Below are 17,500 nucleotides of genomic sequence, written 5' to 3'. Positions count from 1 at the left end.
AAGGAATGATGGGTGTGAATGTTGTGTCCTCAAAGCCAATACTGCAGCTCAGCACCTGCGTAGCAGTGAACTTTCTGGGTTGTTACTCAAAAACTATTCATAAGCTATGAAGTACCTCAAGACAAACTCAGTAGATCTGTAGTAGCAACAACCAGTTCTTCAGTGACTTCTGTTAACTTGGAAGTGAGCCTGATGTGAAGTAACCTTTTGCTGCCACCTCATTCCCTCTGTTCTCATTCATGTGCAGCTTTGCCCTCCCAGTTCTGTTACTCCCCTGTGCTCTGAATGAGGAGACTGTTCCCTACCTGCCAGTTGGTAGTTGCTGATTGATGTAACTACAGGTATATCAATTACTATGTAATACTCTGTTTCCAGTAATGCAAACGCTTGTAATTACTTGAATAAGTTTTATTTGAACTATGGATACTTTTTTACACTTAAGGAATATTTAAATGGAAACCTGATTGCATTTTCTGCTCTATCTTAGCTTAAGTCAAGGCCCATGTACAAAATCCAAAGCTGTCCTGTCCCTACTGACTTGGTTATTTTTCTACATTGGGAGTGTAACTCCTCGGTACAGACTTCTGCATCGGTGAATATTTTCTATCCTTTTATAGTCCCTTCCATCCCAGTGCTCCTCTTGGGTCTGATTTGAAACCAATGTAATCTGTGTTATGTACTGTCCTAAACCATAGCCTGGGCAGGCAGGTGAAATAGCAGGAAACTGTCTTAATTTGTCTTTGAAGCACTACAGTACTTTCTTTTTGAGTCTGTTTAAATAGTTGTGCCATGAAATGCATCTTACATAGCCACTCTGGATAAGCAATATATTGTACTGTAAATATAGCAGTTGCTGTCACAACCTGGAGTTAAAATGTCTGGATGGTAACTAGTGCCTCTCTCATATCCATTGCAAAAGAGCATTGACTTCCTCCTAAGGTGCTGTTTCTAAGGAATTATTGCCTGTTTTGACTCTGGAGAATTGTGAAATATGGTGGACAAAATGTTGCTATGCTACATTGAGATCCAGACAGTGGTTTTTGGTTTCTCTGTAAAGGGTGTCCATAAAACTCACGGGTTTGGTTTTCCATGTGATTGTAAATAGGTGAAATTGTATGTGTCTTTGTGTCTGAACTCCACGTGGTGATCCTAGGGGCTGTGGGAGGGAGAGGATCTGCAACCAGCTGTGCCACTAGTGTTCCCTGACTGAAACCCACTGTAAGTTAGTGAGTGGTGTGAATCCCAGCCTGGCTGAGGTGCTGGAAGTGAGTGAGAGTTAATGGGATTGACATCAGCCTCACATACGAATGACTGAATAAATGCAATAAAAGGCTCATAGTCAACACTATTACTTTGTTCATCACTTATCACAGGTCTTTGTTATCAATTTGAGTACGTGACGTATGTAATTTGTAAAATGATGCTGTAGTGGAGACCTTGCTGCAACACTATTAAAAATCTTCCCGTTTTGTGAGATAAGAGGTTTGTAGAATAGTGAGATTCTTTCCTCTGGGGAATCTTGGTCTGTTCCTGCTGGTGGGCATGCTGGGGTGGGTGATGGATCTCACTGGGAGCTGGTGCTTAACATGCATAACATGGCAGATCTGTAAATTCTTTTGGTTAACTGTAAATATGAATGTTTCATAATAGCTTAGTTGAATTTTTGAGGTACAGCCATTTGTGTGAGATTAGAGAAGACTTTATTTCTAAGAACTTGTAAAAAAAAAAACAAACAACAAAGTATTTTCAATAAAATTCCCTACCTCACCTCTCTTGTGCAGAAATTACCCCTTTTTCCTATGTTTAATTTTTTTTCCAACTTCATTTGTAAACACAAAGATCCCCTTTCAGCTGCTGGCAAAACAGTGCTAGTTTTCATCAGTCAAATAATGGAATGCTTGAAAGTCTGAAGTCTCAGTTGTTGCATTTACATTTTGTGATGAGTTGTTAGATACCCAAAAAGCAAATTCTAGGCATTCAGTGCCTCACTCTACCCTGAGGGCAAGAGCCTGTGCTCTGTAGTCTTATTATGTAGTGTCTGGCCAGACTTGAGGGTTATTTTGGAGCCTTTTTAGTGGTGGGTGGAAAAGGATGAGGGGATGGGTGACAGGAGTATACCAGGCAGAACTTAGGGGGAAGGATTCCCAATCCTTGTTTTTGCAGGGAAGGGGATTGGACAAACTTTGTTTCCTTTCTTTAATGGGGATGTAAAGGCACATTCCCATCATCAATTCTAAAAACATAAATATCTTGAGCCTTGGAAGTTATGCCAAACTGAACTAGCTAATGGATCCCTCCTCTGCAATGCTGAACTCCTCAGACCTTACGAGATAATTAGTGCCAGGAGTGTTCTGTGTCATTGCTGCTGGGATCCACTGTGTCTCTGTCTTCTCCTGAAGTGGACAGAGCAAACCCAAATCCAATTTTTAATCTTAAAAATTTCAGGACTTGGATTTGATTCCTCTATATTCCTGCCCGTATAGTGGCACCATTTTTCTTGCCACAGCTCAGAGCTTGTGTTCTTTGGTAACATCTGTAAAACTTGAGGCTGTCACTGGTCCCTTTGGGAAAGGGAAAGTAGTGGGGAAAAGGCACTGGACTGTGTGCACGGCAGGCCCTTCCTTGGGAGAACTCTTGTTCTTTTTTCCTTATGTGCAAGAACCAGAGGTTTGGTAGGAGTGGGGTAGAAATGGCATCAGATCCTGCTGAGCTTTGTGAAAAAGCACAGATTGGAACCCAAATGATCTCAAAGGACTGTGGGTTTTCTGGGCTCAGTGTCTGCTTCCTTGGAAAGGGAAGTAAATGTGTGGTTTTAGATGCACATTTTTATATCCTATTGCTGTTTGTAGCTCCAAGACCCGTGTAGAACAGCTGGGTTGGCAGGCCTAAGGAGCCTCCCTTCTCCTGGGGCCACACAATGGCTCAGGGCTTTAAACATTGCTGTGTCAGAGAAATACTAGTTACCCCTGCAGTCACCCAAGGACAGGGTGTCTTTGGGGTCTCAGATTTAAGCTCCAAATCATGAGGAAACTTGGAGTGACAGCAAAGCAGTCACATCCAGTGCTTGCAGCCTGCATGCTTTGTGACAGGCTCTGCACTGGGTTTGGAGATGCAGGCTGTGCTCCTGCAGCCAGTGAGCCTTGCTCTGCTTGAACACTGGAGGTAACTAAGCCAGTGTGACACTCCTCACTGAGTCACTTCCCATGGAAAACTGTGCTTTTCAAGGTTTCACACCCTTTCCCCTTCCCACATTAGACACCTGCAGTAAGGCATCTGGGTTGTGATGTGAGAATCTGTGATCTCATCAAGTAAGAAATATGCAGTTAGATTTGTTTATAGAATGTTGTACCAGACAGGCTCAGCTGAGCAGCCCAAGGCTGTGCTGTGCCCTGGGCTGTGCATCTCCCCTGGCAGATGAAGCTGACACACCTTTGTTGCAAGTGCTGCCCTTAAGTTACCACCTCATTCTCAAAGTCTGGCTAAACAAAAGCAAAAGAAATGTGCTTTCACATTTTGATTAAAAACTCAGGTTCAAGCTTTAGAATCCTCTAAGTTAAAGACTAATCTTAGTATAATTAGGTATATTAAACGTAACACTTAAAAGGCAAATAACTAGTAACTTTAATATTGGAGAACTCTAGCAAGTGATGCTAGTTTTGCTTTAAATATAAGAAAGGGGTTTGTAATCCTGACAATTATTTAATTAGCTATATATTCTAGAGCATTCCCACTCCTTCCCTGCTTATGACTGTCATCTCAGTTTCATTTCATGCTAAATAAAACCTCATGTTTACTTTGCAGCTTTGTTGGAGACACTACCTTAATCTGAGAAGAGTTAATACACACCCTGGAATTCTGTACATCCCCCCTGAGTTCATGTGCCAGGGCTCTCACCTTTACTCTGCAAGGTACTTTACCATGGAGATACTTCTAACGTGGCATTGCCATGGATTTCTGGCATGAGCACCAACCTGTATCCTCAGAGTGGGACTGTTAACTGCTTGAACTTGGGAGAGTACTGTGATGTTAGGATTTCTCTTATGCTGGCATAATGTTCTGTCATTGTTATGTGGCATTATACCTACAGAAACTATTAATAAAGAACTTTGCTACAAGTACTGGTTTCTCTTTGCTTTTATAAAGTTCAGACCAGCTCTGAAGTCAGTTCTGTGATCTGAAACTGTCCAGAATATGTATTCCTTCATTGAGAAAAGGCAGTCACGTGGTTTAGATTTGGTGTGTCCTGTCACCCAAACAGGTCTGTTCCTTCCCCACCCAACCTGTAGCTGTGCCTGGGATTGCCACAATCCATTCTCTTGCCATTGAAATGTCTTTCAAAATTATACTCCAAATGAGAGAAAACCTCCCCTTTTTGTTTTATATAATGATGCATATAAGTGGATCCAAGCCATTATTAAAATTCTAGGCATATAACCTAATCAATATGACAAAACCCAAAACCAAAATAACTTCTTGTTATGAAATTATGAAATCAAATCAAACCTCTTCCATATAAATCTATATGAAATGGTAAAAAAATTCCAAAGCAAAATGGACATAGAACACAATTTGTGTATCTTATGCCAATACATGGTCTGGAGTTCCTGTGGGATCATCACAGGTACAGTAACGACTCATCTGCAAGTTGGAGTAGAGCTTCCTGCAGAGCTCTCAACACATGACATGTTTCCTGCCCACAGCATGTGTCCCATAGGTTTTTACAGACATTCCAGCTTACCTTGCCTGTCACATGGTGATTGTGGTGGGTTTTTTCCCCTCTTAAAGTCTCTCCAAGTACAACACGTCGTGGCCTTGTGTTCCCAGTGGAGAAGTGTCCACTCCAACGAGCACAGGCATTGATTGCAAAGAGGTCTCCTTAATCATGGTGCTGCCTAGTAACAGAGTCCTTGTGCACAGCTGCTCTCCAGTATTTCTGCTGTCACTTGAAGGTCCAGTTCCTTCTAGTCTTTTTTTCACAAGTGGAATTTATTTATATGGAAAATGTATACTCGTTTGGGAAGATTCACTGTCTTCCTGTCACAAAGGGGTGGTCCAGCAACTGCAGAGCAGAAGGACGTTCGTGCTGATCTCTGCATGGAATGTTTCAAAAAACAGTACATAAAATTTATATCATACCTCTGGTGGAATTGTAAAATCTAAATGCAAGATTAACCTCTTTTTTTCTTATTTCTCCAGTCATTACTCATTTGTAGGTTTTCTAATAAAGCTGGTAGAAAGGCAGGCAGGATTCATGGGAAAAGGCTGCTGGAATTTATGGATTATAAAACTGAAATATTTTATTTTTACAAAAATCATTCTTTGTTCCTCTAAATTCCTTGCAAAGCTTTGAATAATTCTGCTCATTTGGCTGTTTCAGGTGCATGCAAAATATATTTAAAGAGGGTGACATTTACTTGTTTGATCCTCTGTCAGTCAGGCTGTTCTGTCACCTGCATGTTAAGGAGCTCAGAGGTTGCCCAGGGAAGCTGTGGATGCCTCATCCTTGGAATTAAAGGCCAGGCTGGATGGGGCCCCAAAAAACCTGCTTCAGAGGGTGGAGTCCCTGCCCATGGCATGGGGCTGGAACTAGGTGATCTTTAAGGTCCCTTCCAACCCAAACCATTCTGTGCTCCATATGGACTTACAGTACTGTAAGTACATTATTCTCTTGCAGGGCCAAGGGCTTTGGGCTTTTTCAATGTTCAGTCTGGAGGACAAGGGGATAGAGGAGAGGACACTGATTTCTTAAATAAGAAACAAATGGGGAAGGTGGGCTAAGGGAGGTGTTAATGTTCAGGACATGGCAAGATTATGCATTAAAACTTTGCCTCATGACTATTGAAAAGTTAAATACTTCATCTGAAAAGGTAAATGCTTCATATCTGGATGTTTCCTTCTACCTAACAATTCCTTCTGCCTTTCAGACATTGTTCTCTCTGAATCAAAGCATATAGGATGTGGTTATTTACAGTCCACAGTTTTTCTGGTTATTGTCATATGGTCTACAGGAACCACATCATAAGGATTCTAACCCAGGGATTAGGAGTCAGGTTTCCTGCCTCCAAGGCCACTGCCATGCCCAGTAACTAACCTGCCTCTCTCTAGTGCTCAAATCTGGTCTTTCAAGATATGCAAAAGACTGCTTTTAATTTTATAAAGATTACCCACAGATGTCAGGAGCTTAGCCTTTGAAATTGATAGTTGATATGATAGCTGATATGTAAAACAAAACAAACACCATAAAAATAACTCTTGCAATGGGTCAATGCCAGTGGTTTGGGGGTTTTATATAGATAACTTTAGGTTTCAAATAAATGCATATTTCCTGGACTGGCAGTCATAGCAGATTTTTCCACTGCAGAAGATAAGAATTAAATGAAAGCTCTTTCATTCAGAATATTATCCAGAAAACATGTTGTCTGACATTGGCCAGACTTAGACAATGCCTTACTGCAACAGCAAAGCATGTCAAAGAAATTTATCAAGGAGTTTATCTAAAACTAAACAGTGCCATGTTTCTGCATGAAAATTCCAGGGAGGGTAAATGATGAGTATAAGGACTATAAAAAGAGAATTTATGAGGGGGTTTTATACTATTATAGAGAGTAAAGCTCTTTTATATACACTACTACATAAAGGCTTCCCTGAAATGCTGAGAAGCCTATGCATATACAATAGAGACATATGCACCATACAAGAGATAGGCTAAGCTCCCACCAACAATCTCTGCAGTACAAACTACCTGCATTTCTCCCTTCCTTTTTCAGTTTCAGAGCCCATACCTGGTGAGGCATGCGTGCACAAAATCCACTGCAGGGCTGGAGAATGGCTCTGGCAGGGAAGGCATCAGCCCGCGGTGGGCCCCGATGTAGAACATGGCTGCTATCCTGCCCATGGAAGCCAGTGGTGGTTTTCCTGTTGCCATCTCAAACACGGTGCAGCCAATGCTCCAGATGTCTGATTTCCTTCCATATCCAGACTCGTTTATCACTTCTGGTGCCATCCAGTAGGGAGTGCCATGCACAGACCTGAGCACCTCGCTCCGGGTGCCGCTGAGGCTTGCCCAAGCCAAGCGCCTGGCGCAGCCGAAGTCGATCAGCTTCACTATCCCATTTGGCATCAGCATAACGTTATTGCCTTTGATATCTCTGTGTACCACACGGTTGTCATGTAAATATGCAACTCCTTGTAGGATCTGTTTGGTGTATTTACAAAGGACAACTTCTGGCAAGGGGCCAAAGCGGTTGATAATACTGGAAATGGAACCACCAGGAACAAACTCCATGAAAATGCTCAACATGTTGTCTTCCAGACAGGTTCCTAAGTAAGTTACAATATTGATGTGCTTCAATGTCTTCAAAAGATCAACTTCCTCATGCAGCTTCTGGTACTCCTTTTCTGTAGTGAGTTGATCTGATGTATCCAAAACAACCTGTTTCACAGCTATTAGCTGTCCCTGGCTTGTCAGCCCACAGTACACCTGTAATGGAACCAGCACTTAGTAACGTGGAACGTGAGAGAAAACTGAGCATTTACTTGCTTGAAATAGTATCTCTGTGTTTGTCATGCTTCATGTCTCATTGTATAGTCCAGGATATCCAAGCCATTTGTTGAACAGGACAACAGATAAGGTGCAGCTCAAAGAGGACCAGCACATCTCTTAGCATATTCCAACCTTAACTTACCGTGCCGTAGGCTCCCTTTCCAAGGACTTCCCCTCTTGTCCACATGATAGGATCTTGGTTAGTTAAACTGCTTCCTGGTAATTTAGTAGATCCATCAAATTTTAGCAGGTCACTTTCTTCATTCGATGCCACAAAGGCTTGACTGTAACTCTGCTTGAAGGGTGATGGCCAGTATGGGAAGAAAAAAAGAGAGGGAAAGAAAGGCTTCATATTGTCCTAACATTTTTTATAAGAAACAATTTTTCCTGGCATGACTCTGCTTTCTAGATTCATATAGATATATAAATATACACACTGCCCAGGTCATTGATACAATTGCTATACTAGGCAAGACTGTAAATATTTTCAAGTAAATATCACACTAGTGATATATATAGCCAGAAGTGATACATATATAAGCAGTGATACATATAGCCAGATGATAGCATGACATCTTTGTCCATGGACAGGAGGACAGACAGAAGGAACAGTTATAAGTGCAGGACATATATCTGCTTTTAATTCTTCTCTTTTGTCTCATAGGTACAGCTTACTAAGCTGAAGGGTGAATATGGCTATCACCTTGCTCTGAGTAATGTATATAACCCAAGTCTGATGAAAATAACAGGGGCATGACCTCACAGGAAGTAGGGATTGCTTCCAAAAGATGGTAATAATTACTCCATCTAGCCATGGATCTCCCTAGGAGAAGGGAGAATGGAGATATAAATGGCACCTGTGCCTGCAGAAGCATAAGGAAGTGTAGCAACATGTAGTGAAAGAAATTTCCATGTAGATGTGTAATTTACATAGAAAACTAACAGGGCCAAGGAGAAGCAGCACTGGTGGATCAGCACCTTAGTAGGAGAAGGCTCTTAGCTGACTTGGAGGCCAGAACCTAGACTTTCTGAGCTCAAAGTTTTGACTAAACATTAATTAAACAGCCTTAAGTCTGTCTGACAAGCCAATATTTGTAGTTCTTAAAAAAGTGTCGGGCTGCACTCAGAGAACCAAGGAAATTGGTCTATTTGTAGTTGCTTTTCATATTTCTTAGGTGTCGGGATCTCAAGAACTGTTGCCTTGCCCCAGCACCTTTCTATATATTCTCTTCTATTAAAACAGCCTATTCTCTTTATTCACTACAATTTCTCAGTTTATCTTGACCCATCACATAAGCCTTGACAGCTTCTCCTGTCATGCCTTAGCACCTTCTGCTTGTGCCCTGACATGCAGCCACTAATGTGGGTCTCTTCAGCTGAGCACTGGGAGAATCAGTGAGCAGCTGGCCCAAGGGAAGGAGTCTTGATCTCTAATGAGCAAATATTTCCTGCCTTTCATCCAAGCTTGTGTGTAGCACTACTCAGAGAAGACAGCAAGTGACAAGAAATTACTTTTACCTTCTCTAGGGCACTATTTACTATTGCTTCATCTCCATTCACCATGTTTTCATCTTCTTCATTGTGTGCCTTTTGCATTTTAGAACCTGTGTTTTTTGTTCTTGAAGAGCTGATGTCTGTTTCCTCAAGCAATAGCAATTCTTCAGCCAGGCAGCAAAGCAATTCATCAGTCACATCCTTATTATCTGCCCAGGAAAAAGTATTTTGACTTGCCTGGAAACTGGGACTTGTTTTTGCCCAAATCACCAAAGGCTGAGCCAATTCATTGGCCAAACCACTGCACTGAGGTGTGTATGCCCAACTGAGATTTGATTCTTTTGTAGGGGATTGACACTCCAGCCTGTCTGAAAAGGGCAATGCTTCACAGTCATTGATAGACTCAGAGGAAACCTGGTCTGATTCCAGGCCTTTGCTGCCATCCATCTGGGATGCACAGATGTTCTGGTCTGTTGTTTGCAGACTGCTGCTTGGAGCAACACCTTCTCTGTTGTCTTTATCACTGAACTGAGGAAGGTTCTGGCTACAGGTAGCAGCCCTCTGGTGCTTGGATATATTCTGACTGTCTAAAGACAGCTCCAAAGATACTTCTTTAATAGTTGGTAAGTTTGAATTTGAAAAAACTTCATTTTGCTTAGTTGGCTGTGAAAGCTCTTCTGAAACTGGGATCTGATGATCTGTGTGTCCATGAAACAGTGTTGTGTTCCTTGATGTGTCTAGTTGTAAATCCAAATCAGAAGTTACTGCTTTATCTTGCTCTGTGTTGCTGTCACTCAACTTGGTACTTGCACCCTTGGTGATTAAACCTTTCTGCTTCTGTTTAGTGCCAGGTATGGTCTTCTTTGGTTTCAACTGTGTTCTCTTTTGCATGTTTCTCACTCTGCTGCTCTCTCTCCCTTTACTGCAGGTACATCTGCAGGTGCCAGCAGTGCATGTCCCAGGTGGAGCAGGGCAAACACCTTTGTACAGTCTGCTCTGATGCTGACTGAGTTCTCGCATGTGGGAATAGACAGGAGTTGCAAACATTTCATAAATCCCTGGGCCTTGGTCATTTGAATTGATTTTCTTGAACATGTCACTGTATTTCAGATCCACAAAATCTGGAGCAGACTGGGCATGTGGCAGAGAAAGTGGAGTAACATGTTGCTTTAGGATAACTGGATTTTTGCAGCTACAGGAGCAGCTTTGCTTTTTAAGTCTCTGAGCTCTCTGAGCAAAATGGTCTTTGCCTACCTGATGAGGTTTGTTCTGACACTTCAGGGAAGCCTCAGATTTCACTTGTGGCAGTTTCAAAGCTGGAAAAATCCGACCCTTGGCATTACATTTTGTGGTAATCTCATTAGAAGCACTGATGTCTTCAGATATCTTTATCTTGCTATTCATTTTAGTTTTTGATGTATGTTTATTTCTATTTGGTTTTATTTTATTTTTGTCATTTTCTTTGTGCCCAAGAATGTTAAAGCTCTGAGGACTACAAGGAGGCAGACTGTGGACACCACTCTTTTTTGTGGAGGGTTGTTTAGCAGTGTGTGGCTCCCTGGCTGGCTCATGTTCAGAGACTGTAACATGAACAACAGGTTCAAACTCACTTTGGTCTTCTGGAGTTGCTTCTGACACTTTTTCTTTTTCCATTTCAGTTTCAGAGTGATAAACATTATTTTCTGGCTGTTTTCCAGAAGGATCTTGAACTTCTACTCTGGGAAGTACTGCAGCCACAGATTTATCTTCTAAGGCATGGCAGGCCCCTGTCACTTCATTTTTACAGGAAGAATCCAAATCATGATTGTCAAGCACAAAGTTTGCTCTCTCAGCATCTTTGTGTGGTCTGTGATCCAGTATTGTCTTTGTAGCATTTCCTTCTTCTAGACAAGTGCTGCAGCAATTCTCTGCTCTCCTCTGCTTATTGCCATCTCTGTCACTTGACATTGTAACTGTTGTCTGAGCTGTAAATATGCCACAGTTTCCCAGAGCATTACTTGAGCTCCAGTAGGGATGACTGTCACCACAGAACCTGGCCCGGGGCGTAAGAGCAATGTTCTTACAAACCACTGCACACTGGGACTTGGCTTGGTCATTCTTTTCAGTGTGAGTGGTTACATCAGCTTCTCTCCATTCTAAATCACTTTTAGTTTCTTCTTTCTTGTTGTCAGGGTACTTACAGCAGTTACTCATGCTGAAGTAGTACAGGTCTGTCACTGGAGTGAACTTATCAGAAATAGTAGCCACAATCAAGTCTGATGACTTTTCACTTTGCCTTTTTAACAGGTTGTCTAACTGGTGCTGATAAAATTTAGTAACTGGTTTTATAGGCTGAGGAATAGAGGTCATAATATTTAAAATATTTCTGATGTTGGTGCTTTCATTGACAAGGTCATCCTCTAGAGGAGCAAGATGAATTGTTCTTACAGCCTGAAATGTCACTGGTGGCAAATGAAACTGTAATTGCCAGTAAAAACATTAATTATTTGCTATACAACAGATACAGGTAAAATCCAGTCACGAAGAACCAAATAGACTAAGGAAAAAAATCAGAAATGGATTTTTCTTTTCTTCATCCCTATGTTAAACCTATTATGTCCTTTTATATAACCCTCCAAAGGGTGCTGACACCAGTAACTATATTCCCAACAGAACTAGATCTCACGTAAGCAGTTTCTAAAAAGGAAAACTAGACTATTATTATAGAATGCTCTTTTATCCATGAAGAAAACAATTCTTAGAGATTATTTCTAGGTTTAAAATACATTATTATGGATCTAAACATATTGATCTTCAATAAATCATATTAAATAGCCACAGATTTCAGTACACTGGAAGACAGCACAGTCTGCATTGGGTTCCAGTGAAGTTAAGTGATAAACTCAAAGGTCATTTGCACATGTAGGGAAGTTTCTTGTGTGGGGGATGTTTTATTATTCCTCCCTTCTCCCTTCTCTTCCCATCACATTAGCTGAAAGGTACCACATATCTTTGAAAGAGTGCAGAGCTGAGAAACTGAGGACTTTGTTCTGACTATTCAAATGCACAGTGAGAATAAATTTCTGAAAATAGTATTTCTGTTCTTTATTTTATAGGAAATGAATTAAAATTAGCTTGAATACACTGTATATTTGTATGCAAATGAATGCAATAGAAATAATCACACACTCATATGCACTGAGGACTCATTTGCATGTCTATATTCAACAGCAGTTTGAAATCTGCAGGAAAGTTTTATTTGCATTCCAAGGGCAAACTGAGTTGGAAAATGCCAGGCAAAGCACTGTGTGTTGGCTGAAATGTACAGTTCTGGAGGCTTTGTCTACCCTCATGGTGTTAATATGAATGCTCAGTTTATCCCAAATGATATCCCTCTAGGAATCATCAGAGCCTGAGACATGAAATAAATCTGCATTAAATCACACTGGGGTCAGCTAAGCTATTGTTCTCAAATATTTCCTCCATTTGAAATGAGTTTTTTCCACAACCCTTTTTATGATCTTCTGTCAGAACTCTTGCCCTTACTTCTAGACTTGCCCTGTGCATTCTGCACACAGCTGGTTCAGTGAGGCAAGTCTTTTATACAAAGGGCAACTAATTAATAGTCATAAAGACCAAATTCTCATTTTTCTATGTTTGATCTTTTGTAACTTAGGGTTCACGTGGTGTGAAGCAGCGATACATGTAAAATCACAAGGTTGTTTCTAAGTACAAATGTTTTGTCAGGAATCCTATTTATATTTATCACAAAATTTCATGTCAAATATGTTTAATCCTGAGAACTTATTTTTGCTTTGCTAACACAATAAATTTCAGTAATCAGCTAATATTGAGACTAATATTCAGCTTCTGCTTTAAATTACCACTCAATAAAGAGTTGGGGGTTTATATCTGGCAAAACTAGACATCTAATATGTTTAACACATAGGATGTGCATACTTTAAATTAACTTACATATTTCTATTTTAAAAGCTTTTATATCTTTTTGAAGTTTCAACCTTTTATCTCTAAAAATCCCTGACACAATGTTTTACTGACAATTTGATGATATAGATCTGAAGATTTGCTCACACACACACATAGATATATATATACTAAATGTAAAAATACTTCACATCCTTAAAAAAACCCACCTGAGACTAAGCAAACTACTAACACTACTTCTGTATTTCTGTTTTTAAGACTTTGAAAGGATATAATACATCTAACAGGGATCAGTTTTGTACATAATATCATCTTACCTCAGATCTCTTGTTCCTGTATTTTAGCATTGTTATATTTAACCCTTCATCTTACCTCAGATCTCTTGTTCCTGTTTTTTAGCGTTGTTATATTTAACCCTCAAAAATCAAAACAAATGAAATGTTAATTTGATATTTTTAAACAGACTACAATTCTCATTTCTAAATTAATTTCAAGCTGTGGGGTTCAGGGGACAAAGGATCTGTCTGATGGTCACAGGACTATGCTGTAAATCTGCAGTGCAGAAAAGAGTTGCAAGTTGAAATTTAATTGTGATACTGAGCTTTACATTCCATTTTCTATAGAAAACTATAAAATATAATTTTAAAATATTTTGACACTTCTCTATTTTAAGTGTTTGCTAACTACAACATGCAGCTAATTCATATTGCCAGTATGGGGAAAGAAGTGGAAGAGATGCCATCAAGGCTCCACTCCAGCCCCAGAGAGCTACTTTACACCTTACACCTACTCACACTTTACACCTTGTGAGCTCAGTTTCATTACACAGAGTATCACCCTCAACAAGGACTAACAGGAGTGGTGAAGTTTGTCATTGCTTCTCTTTGTCTCCTTCATTCTGCAAATGCACAATTCAAGAGGGTCAGCATGGCTGTGGTCTATGAGAAGTCAGACATAAAGACAACTTTAAAGAAAAAGGAATTTGCCATCCAATATGATAATCAATCTATAACTTCATATAGAATTAGTGACTTTTAAAATTGAACTTACTTTGTTGTATTTGTGCTTTCATTATCTGAAAAGTACCTAAATCCAGAAAGGATTTTGAAGTGTTAGATTCTGGGCATGAGGGCTGTAGCAGAAAGCTGAAGTCAAAGCCACATCCCATCTTCTCTTTCTTTGGGAAGAAAGGTAAAGAAGTGTCATGCCTCCTCTGTAATGCCAACTGATTTTTACTTGGAAAACATCCCACTTGTTGGTCTGGCTGTGGCCTGGATGTTGGTGCTATTTGACTAAAAGGCAAAAACACAGAAACAAAATACAGAGCGAAAATAAGTGGAAGGAGTTCAAACAATCAGTCATACCACTGGAGAATAATGTGAATGAGAAATCTGTAAGATCTAAGAATGCCAAAGTATCTTTTGTTTCTTTTTCTGGAAAGTTGTGCCTCTCCCTGAAAGCACCAATTGCGATGCCAGAGATTGTTTGACTACAAGTGAGAGTGAATGACTATGTTAACCAACTGAAAAACATATTGTTCCCCTTCCTGACAAAACCTGATTGCTTCCAGCATGGATGCTATATGAATCGTCAGGAAAGGCTGTCAGCAGAATTCTGAAGAGCAGATGTGCCTTTGTGACTTAGAAAATATGCTGTGACCTGCCTGAAAGAACAGAGGCTGTGCAGGAAGCCTCAGATTTCTGACACCTGTTTTCTGAAGAATGAAAGATATGGAAAAAGATAAACACTGACTGAAAATAGGTACAAAAACACAGTCTGATTTAATCTTAAAGCTTCGTGCAATGTCATTGTCTGGTTTTGAAAAGTCAACTGCTGGTGTAAAACCATATGCTTTTTTCTTCATATTGCACCAAATAATTTGTTCATCTAGTGCAATATTCTGCCTCCAGCAGTGGCCAGTAATCAACACTGTGAAGAGAGGAACACTACACAACTTATATAGTTGTATACAACTCCCTCACAGGCTGTTACCTGCTTGGTCTCCATTTTTGCATACCCAGCTGTAAATTAAATACGAACACTACTTACCTATTTTCCCCTTTGTATGACTGATGCATTTCTTTCATCATATTATCTGCATTCTGACAAGCAACAACACTTCCACAGCCTGCAAAAACACATCAGAGTTTGTGTAAAAGCAGCATAATTCACTGACCAGAAACACTGCAAATGCAGCTATTTTGGGGCATGAAGATATTATTATAAAGAGGTACAGGAAGTAACAGGAAAACAAACCAAGAACATGTAACATGTGACTGATTTTTATAATTTTTTGAAATGTGAATACATAACTCTGAATTAATTTTAGTTATTTGGTAAATGGGTTAATTTGATGTACTACAAAAGCAAAGAACATCTAAAAACATTCCAGTTACAGCTCCTCTTCCAAGAGAACAGGAATATAAGATAAATATCAACAGAAACTCTATAGAAGTAGAGCATTAAAAAATATGAGAACCAAAGCAAATCTCAGGGCCTTTTAAAGGTGGGAAGTAACTCTGAGTTTGAGTTCATATTTTGTTATGGGTGCTCTGTTGTGACAAATAGCTAGATTTCAAGTTATCAGTGTACTTTTCCTTCTTCAGATCCCACCTCACACTTCATACACATAAACTTTGGTTAGACTACCTTCTGTGCTTCTCCTCTGATTTTGTTGGCTGTCAGACATACTGTCCTTATCTGCATTAAGGTCCAGAAACCTGAAAAAAATGTTTTGTGAATTGATTTCCAATTCACATGTATAAACAGTAACACATATTCCATTATTTCAGAGCCGTAAGACAAAATCACTTTAAAAGAACTTGAAAATATTAAAAATAATATAATTTAAGCTCTGTACTCTGGTCCTGTAAATACACAGAACCAAACAGTCCAGACAGGCCTTATTGTTAAAGCCACAACTCATATAATGTGTGTGACTGTACACAAATGAATATACATTGAAACCTTTATGAATAACAGCATCAGAGTATCACACTGGGTAACTCTGGGTGCTAGAAAGGAATGTTACAAAGTCCATAATGGAAATTTATGCAATTATATGCCTATAAGGATTTTTTCCTATTAGCTAATCAAGACATAGAAGAGTTCATATATTTTTCATACTAATATTGAACATGGTCTAACTTTTTACACAGCACAAATATCTTACTCCTTTTTAGATCACATGTCATGTTCTGTTGTTCTGGATAACTAACATGATGTGGCAGTGGGTTCTCCTATTTAGCCATGTGAGAAATACATGTTATGTCCTTTCAACACATTTATCTTCCACAAGAACAGTTTTATTTTCTTGCATTTGCATCTTCCATTTAAATTGCTGCAATACATTCTCCCCTCACACAAAAACATTTCAGAACCACATATACCTGCTACTGAATTAGAGCTGTTTGGGAACTTCATTTGCATGGCAGGTATGGGGGTTTTTTTTAAGTTATGTTTATGTTTATTAAATCCATAGGTAGAACTATGAAAAATAGGCATCTAGTGGTTCTTACATTGCTAATTTCTTTACAAAATGATATTTTTTCTCTGCTATTTTCTTCATGTGTGTGATGGAGAGTTGATGTATCTGTCTGTTATGTTTCAAAGTAACTGCAGAGGTCAGTGGACATGAAGGTCTTATGTGGCTTTTGTTAGATTTAGTAGCATTTTGCCATCAATACTGCTAGTCAGAGAAAGAATTAGGCTTTTGCTACTGATTCAATCAGCAAAAAGTATAATTACTTGAAAGCACACAGCAGCCTTCCCAAGAGACTCTTGTATTTTGCTGGATTAAATTCATTTTTAACAACAATTTTATCTAACACTTTTTGTCTGAGAAATAAGTGCTATTTTATAGCTATGTAACAGCCAGACATCAGTCAGTGCTGTCATTCTTGGTTTACAGAAGAGGAAACAGAGAAAAATGGAATGACCTATAGCTGCACTTAAACCAGCCATAGCTACCTTTGTATCACCTACAGCTTATGTGCAAGGTCATGCAATGAACGGTGCTAAAGCAGCTACAGAAACCAGCACTCTTGACTTACCATTCTTGTGCTAAAGACCAGACAATGCATGAAAATGTTTATTCCATTACACTAGTCTGATAAGATGGTGAAGTTCTCCAAACTTTGCTTTTCTTTTTGGATACTCAAAAAACCCTTCAAAATAATAGCCAAAAAGGTTCTGTAAAAAAAAAAAAAAAAAGGCATCATAAGCAAATCTTACCTGGTGCTTCAGTAGTAAAGAGTGAAAGAGGCACAGCAACCCAAAGGGAAGTTGCAGAGCATTTTCAGCTCACAGCTACCTTCATGGTGAAGTTCTCCAAACTTTGCTTTTCTTTTTGGATACTCAAAAAACCCTTCAAAATAATAGCCAAAAAGGTTCTGTAAAAAAAAAAAAAAAAAGGCATCATAAGCAAATCTTACCTGGTGCTTCAGTAGTAAAGAGTGAAAGAGGCACAGCAACCCAAAGGGAAGTTGCAGAGCATTTTCAGCTCACAGCTACCTTCCTTCGCTGGCCAGAATTCAGCAG

At 39.5% G+C, this 17,500-nt stretch overlaps 1 protein-coding gene across 1 annotated transcript; it reads right to left on the bottom strand.

Annotated features, from left to right (window-relative positions):
* Nucleotides 1-5,023: 5,023 nt before the first annotated feature.
* MAP3K19 (mitogen-activated protein kinase kinase kinase 19) lies at nt 5,024-15,650 on the bottom strand. The gene is made up of 8 exons (XM_009077675.1): nt 15,611-15,650; nt 15,011-15,089; nt 14,012-14,253; nt 13,334-13,377; nt 9,062-11,494; nt 7,686-7,835; nt 6,783-7,480; nt 5,024-5,090 (listed from the first exon to the last, which is right to left on the bottom strand). The coding sequence occupies exons 1-8, from the start codon at nt 15,648-15,650 to the stop codon at nt 5,024-5,026; spliced, it is 3,753 nt and encodes a 1,250-aa protein (XP_009075923.1).
* Between the last annotated feature and the right edge of the window lie 1,850 nt (nt 15,651-17,500).

This window comes from Acanthisitta chloris, unplaced genomic scaffold (assembly GCF_000695815.1).
Source record: "Acanthisitta chloris isolate BGI_N310 unplaced genomic scaffold, ASM69581v1 scaffold23910, whole genome shotgun sequence".
Classification (NCBI taxonomy): Eukaryota; Metazoa; Chordata; class Aves; order Passeriformes; family Acanthisittidae; genus Acanthisitta; species Acanthisitta chloris.
Note: the sequence above shows the minus strand (reverse complement) of the source record. Positions and strands in the feature narration are given on the sequence as shown.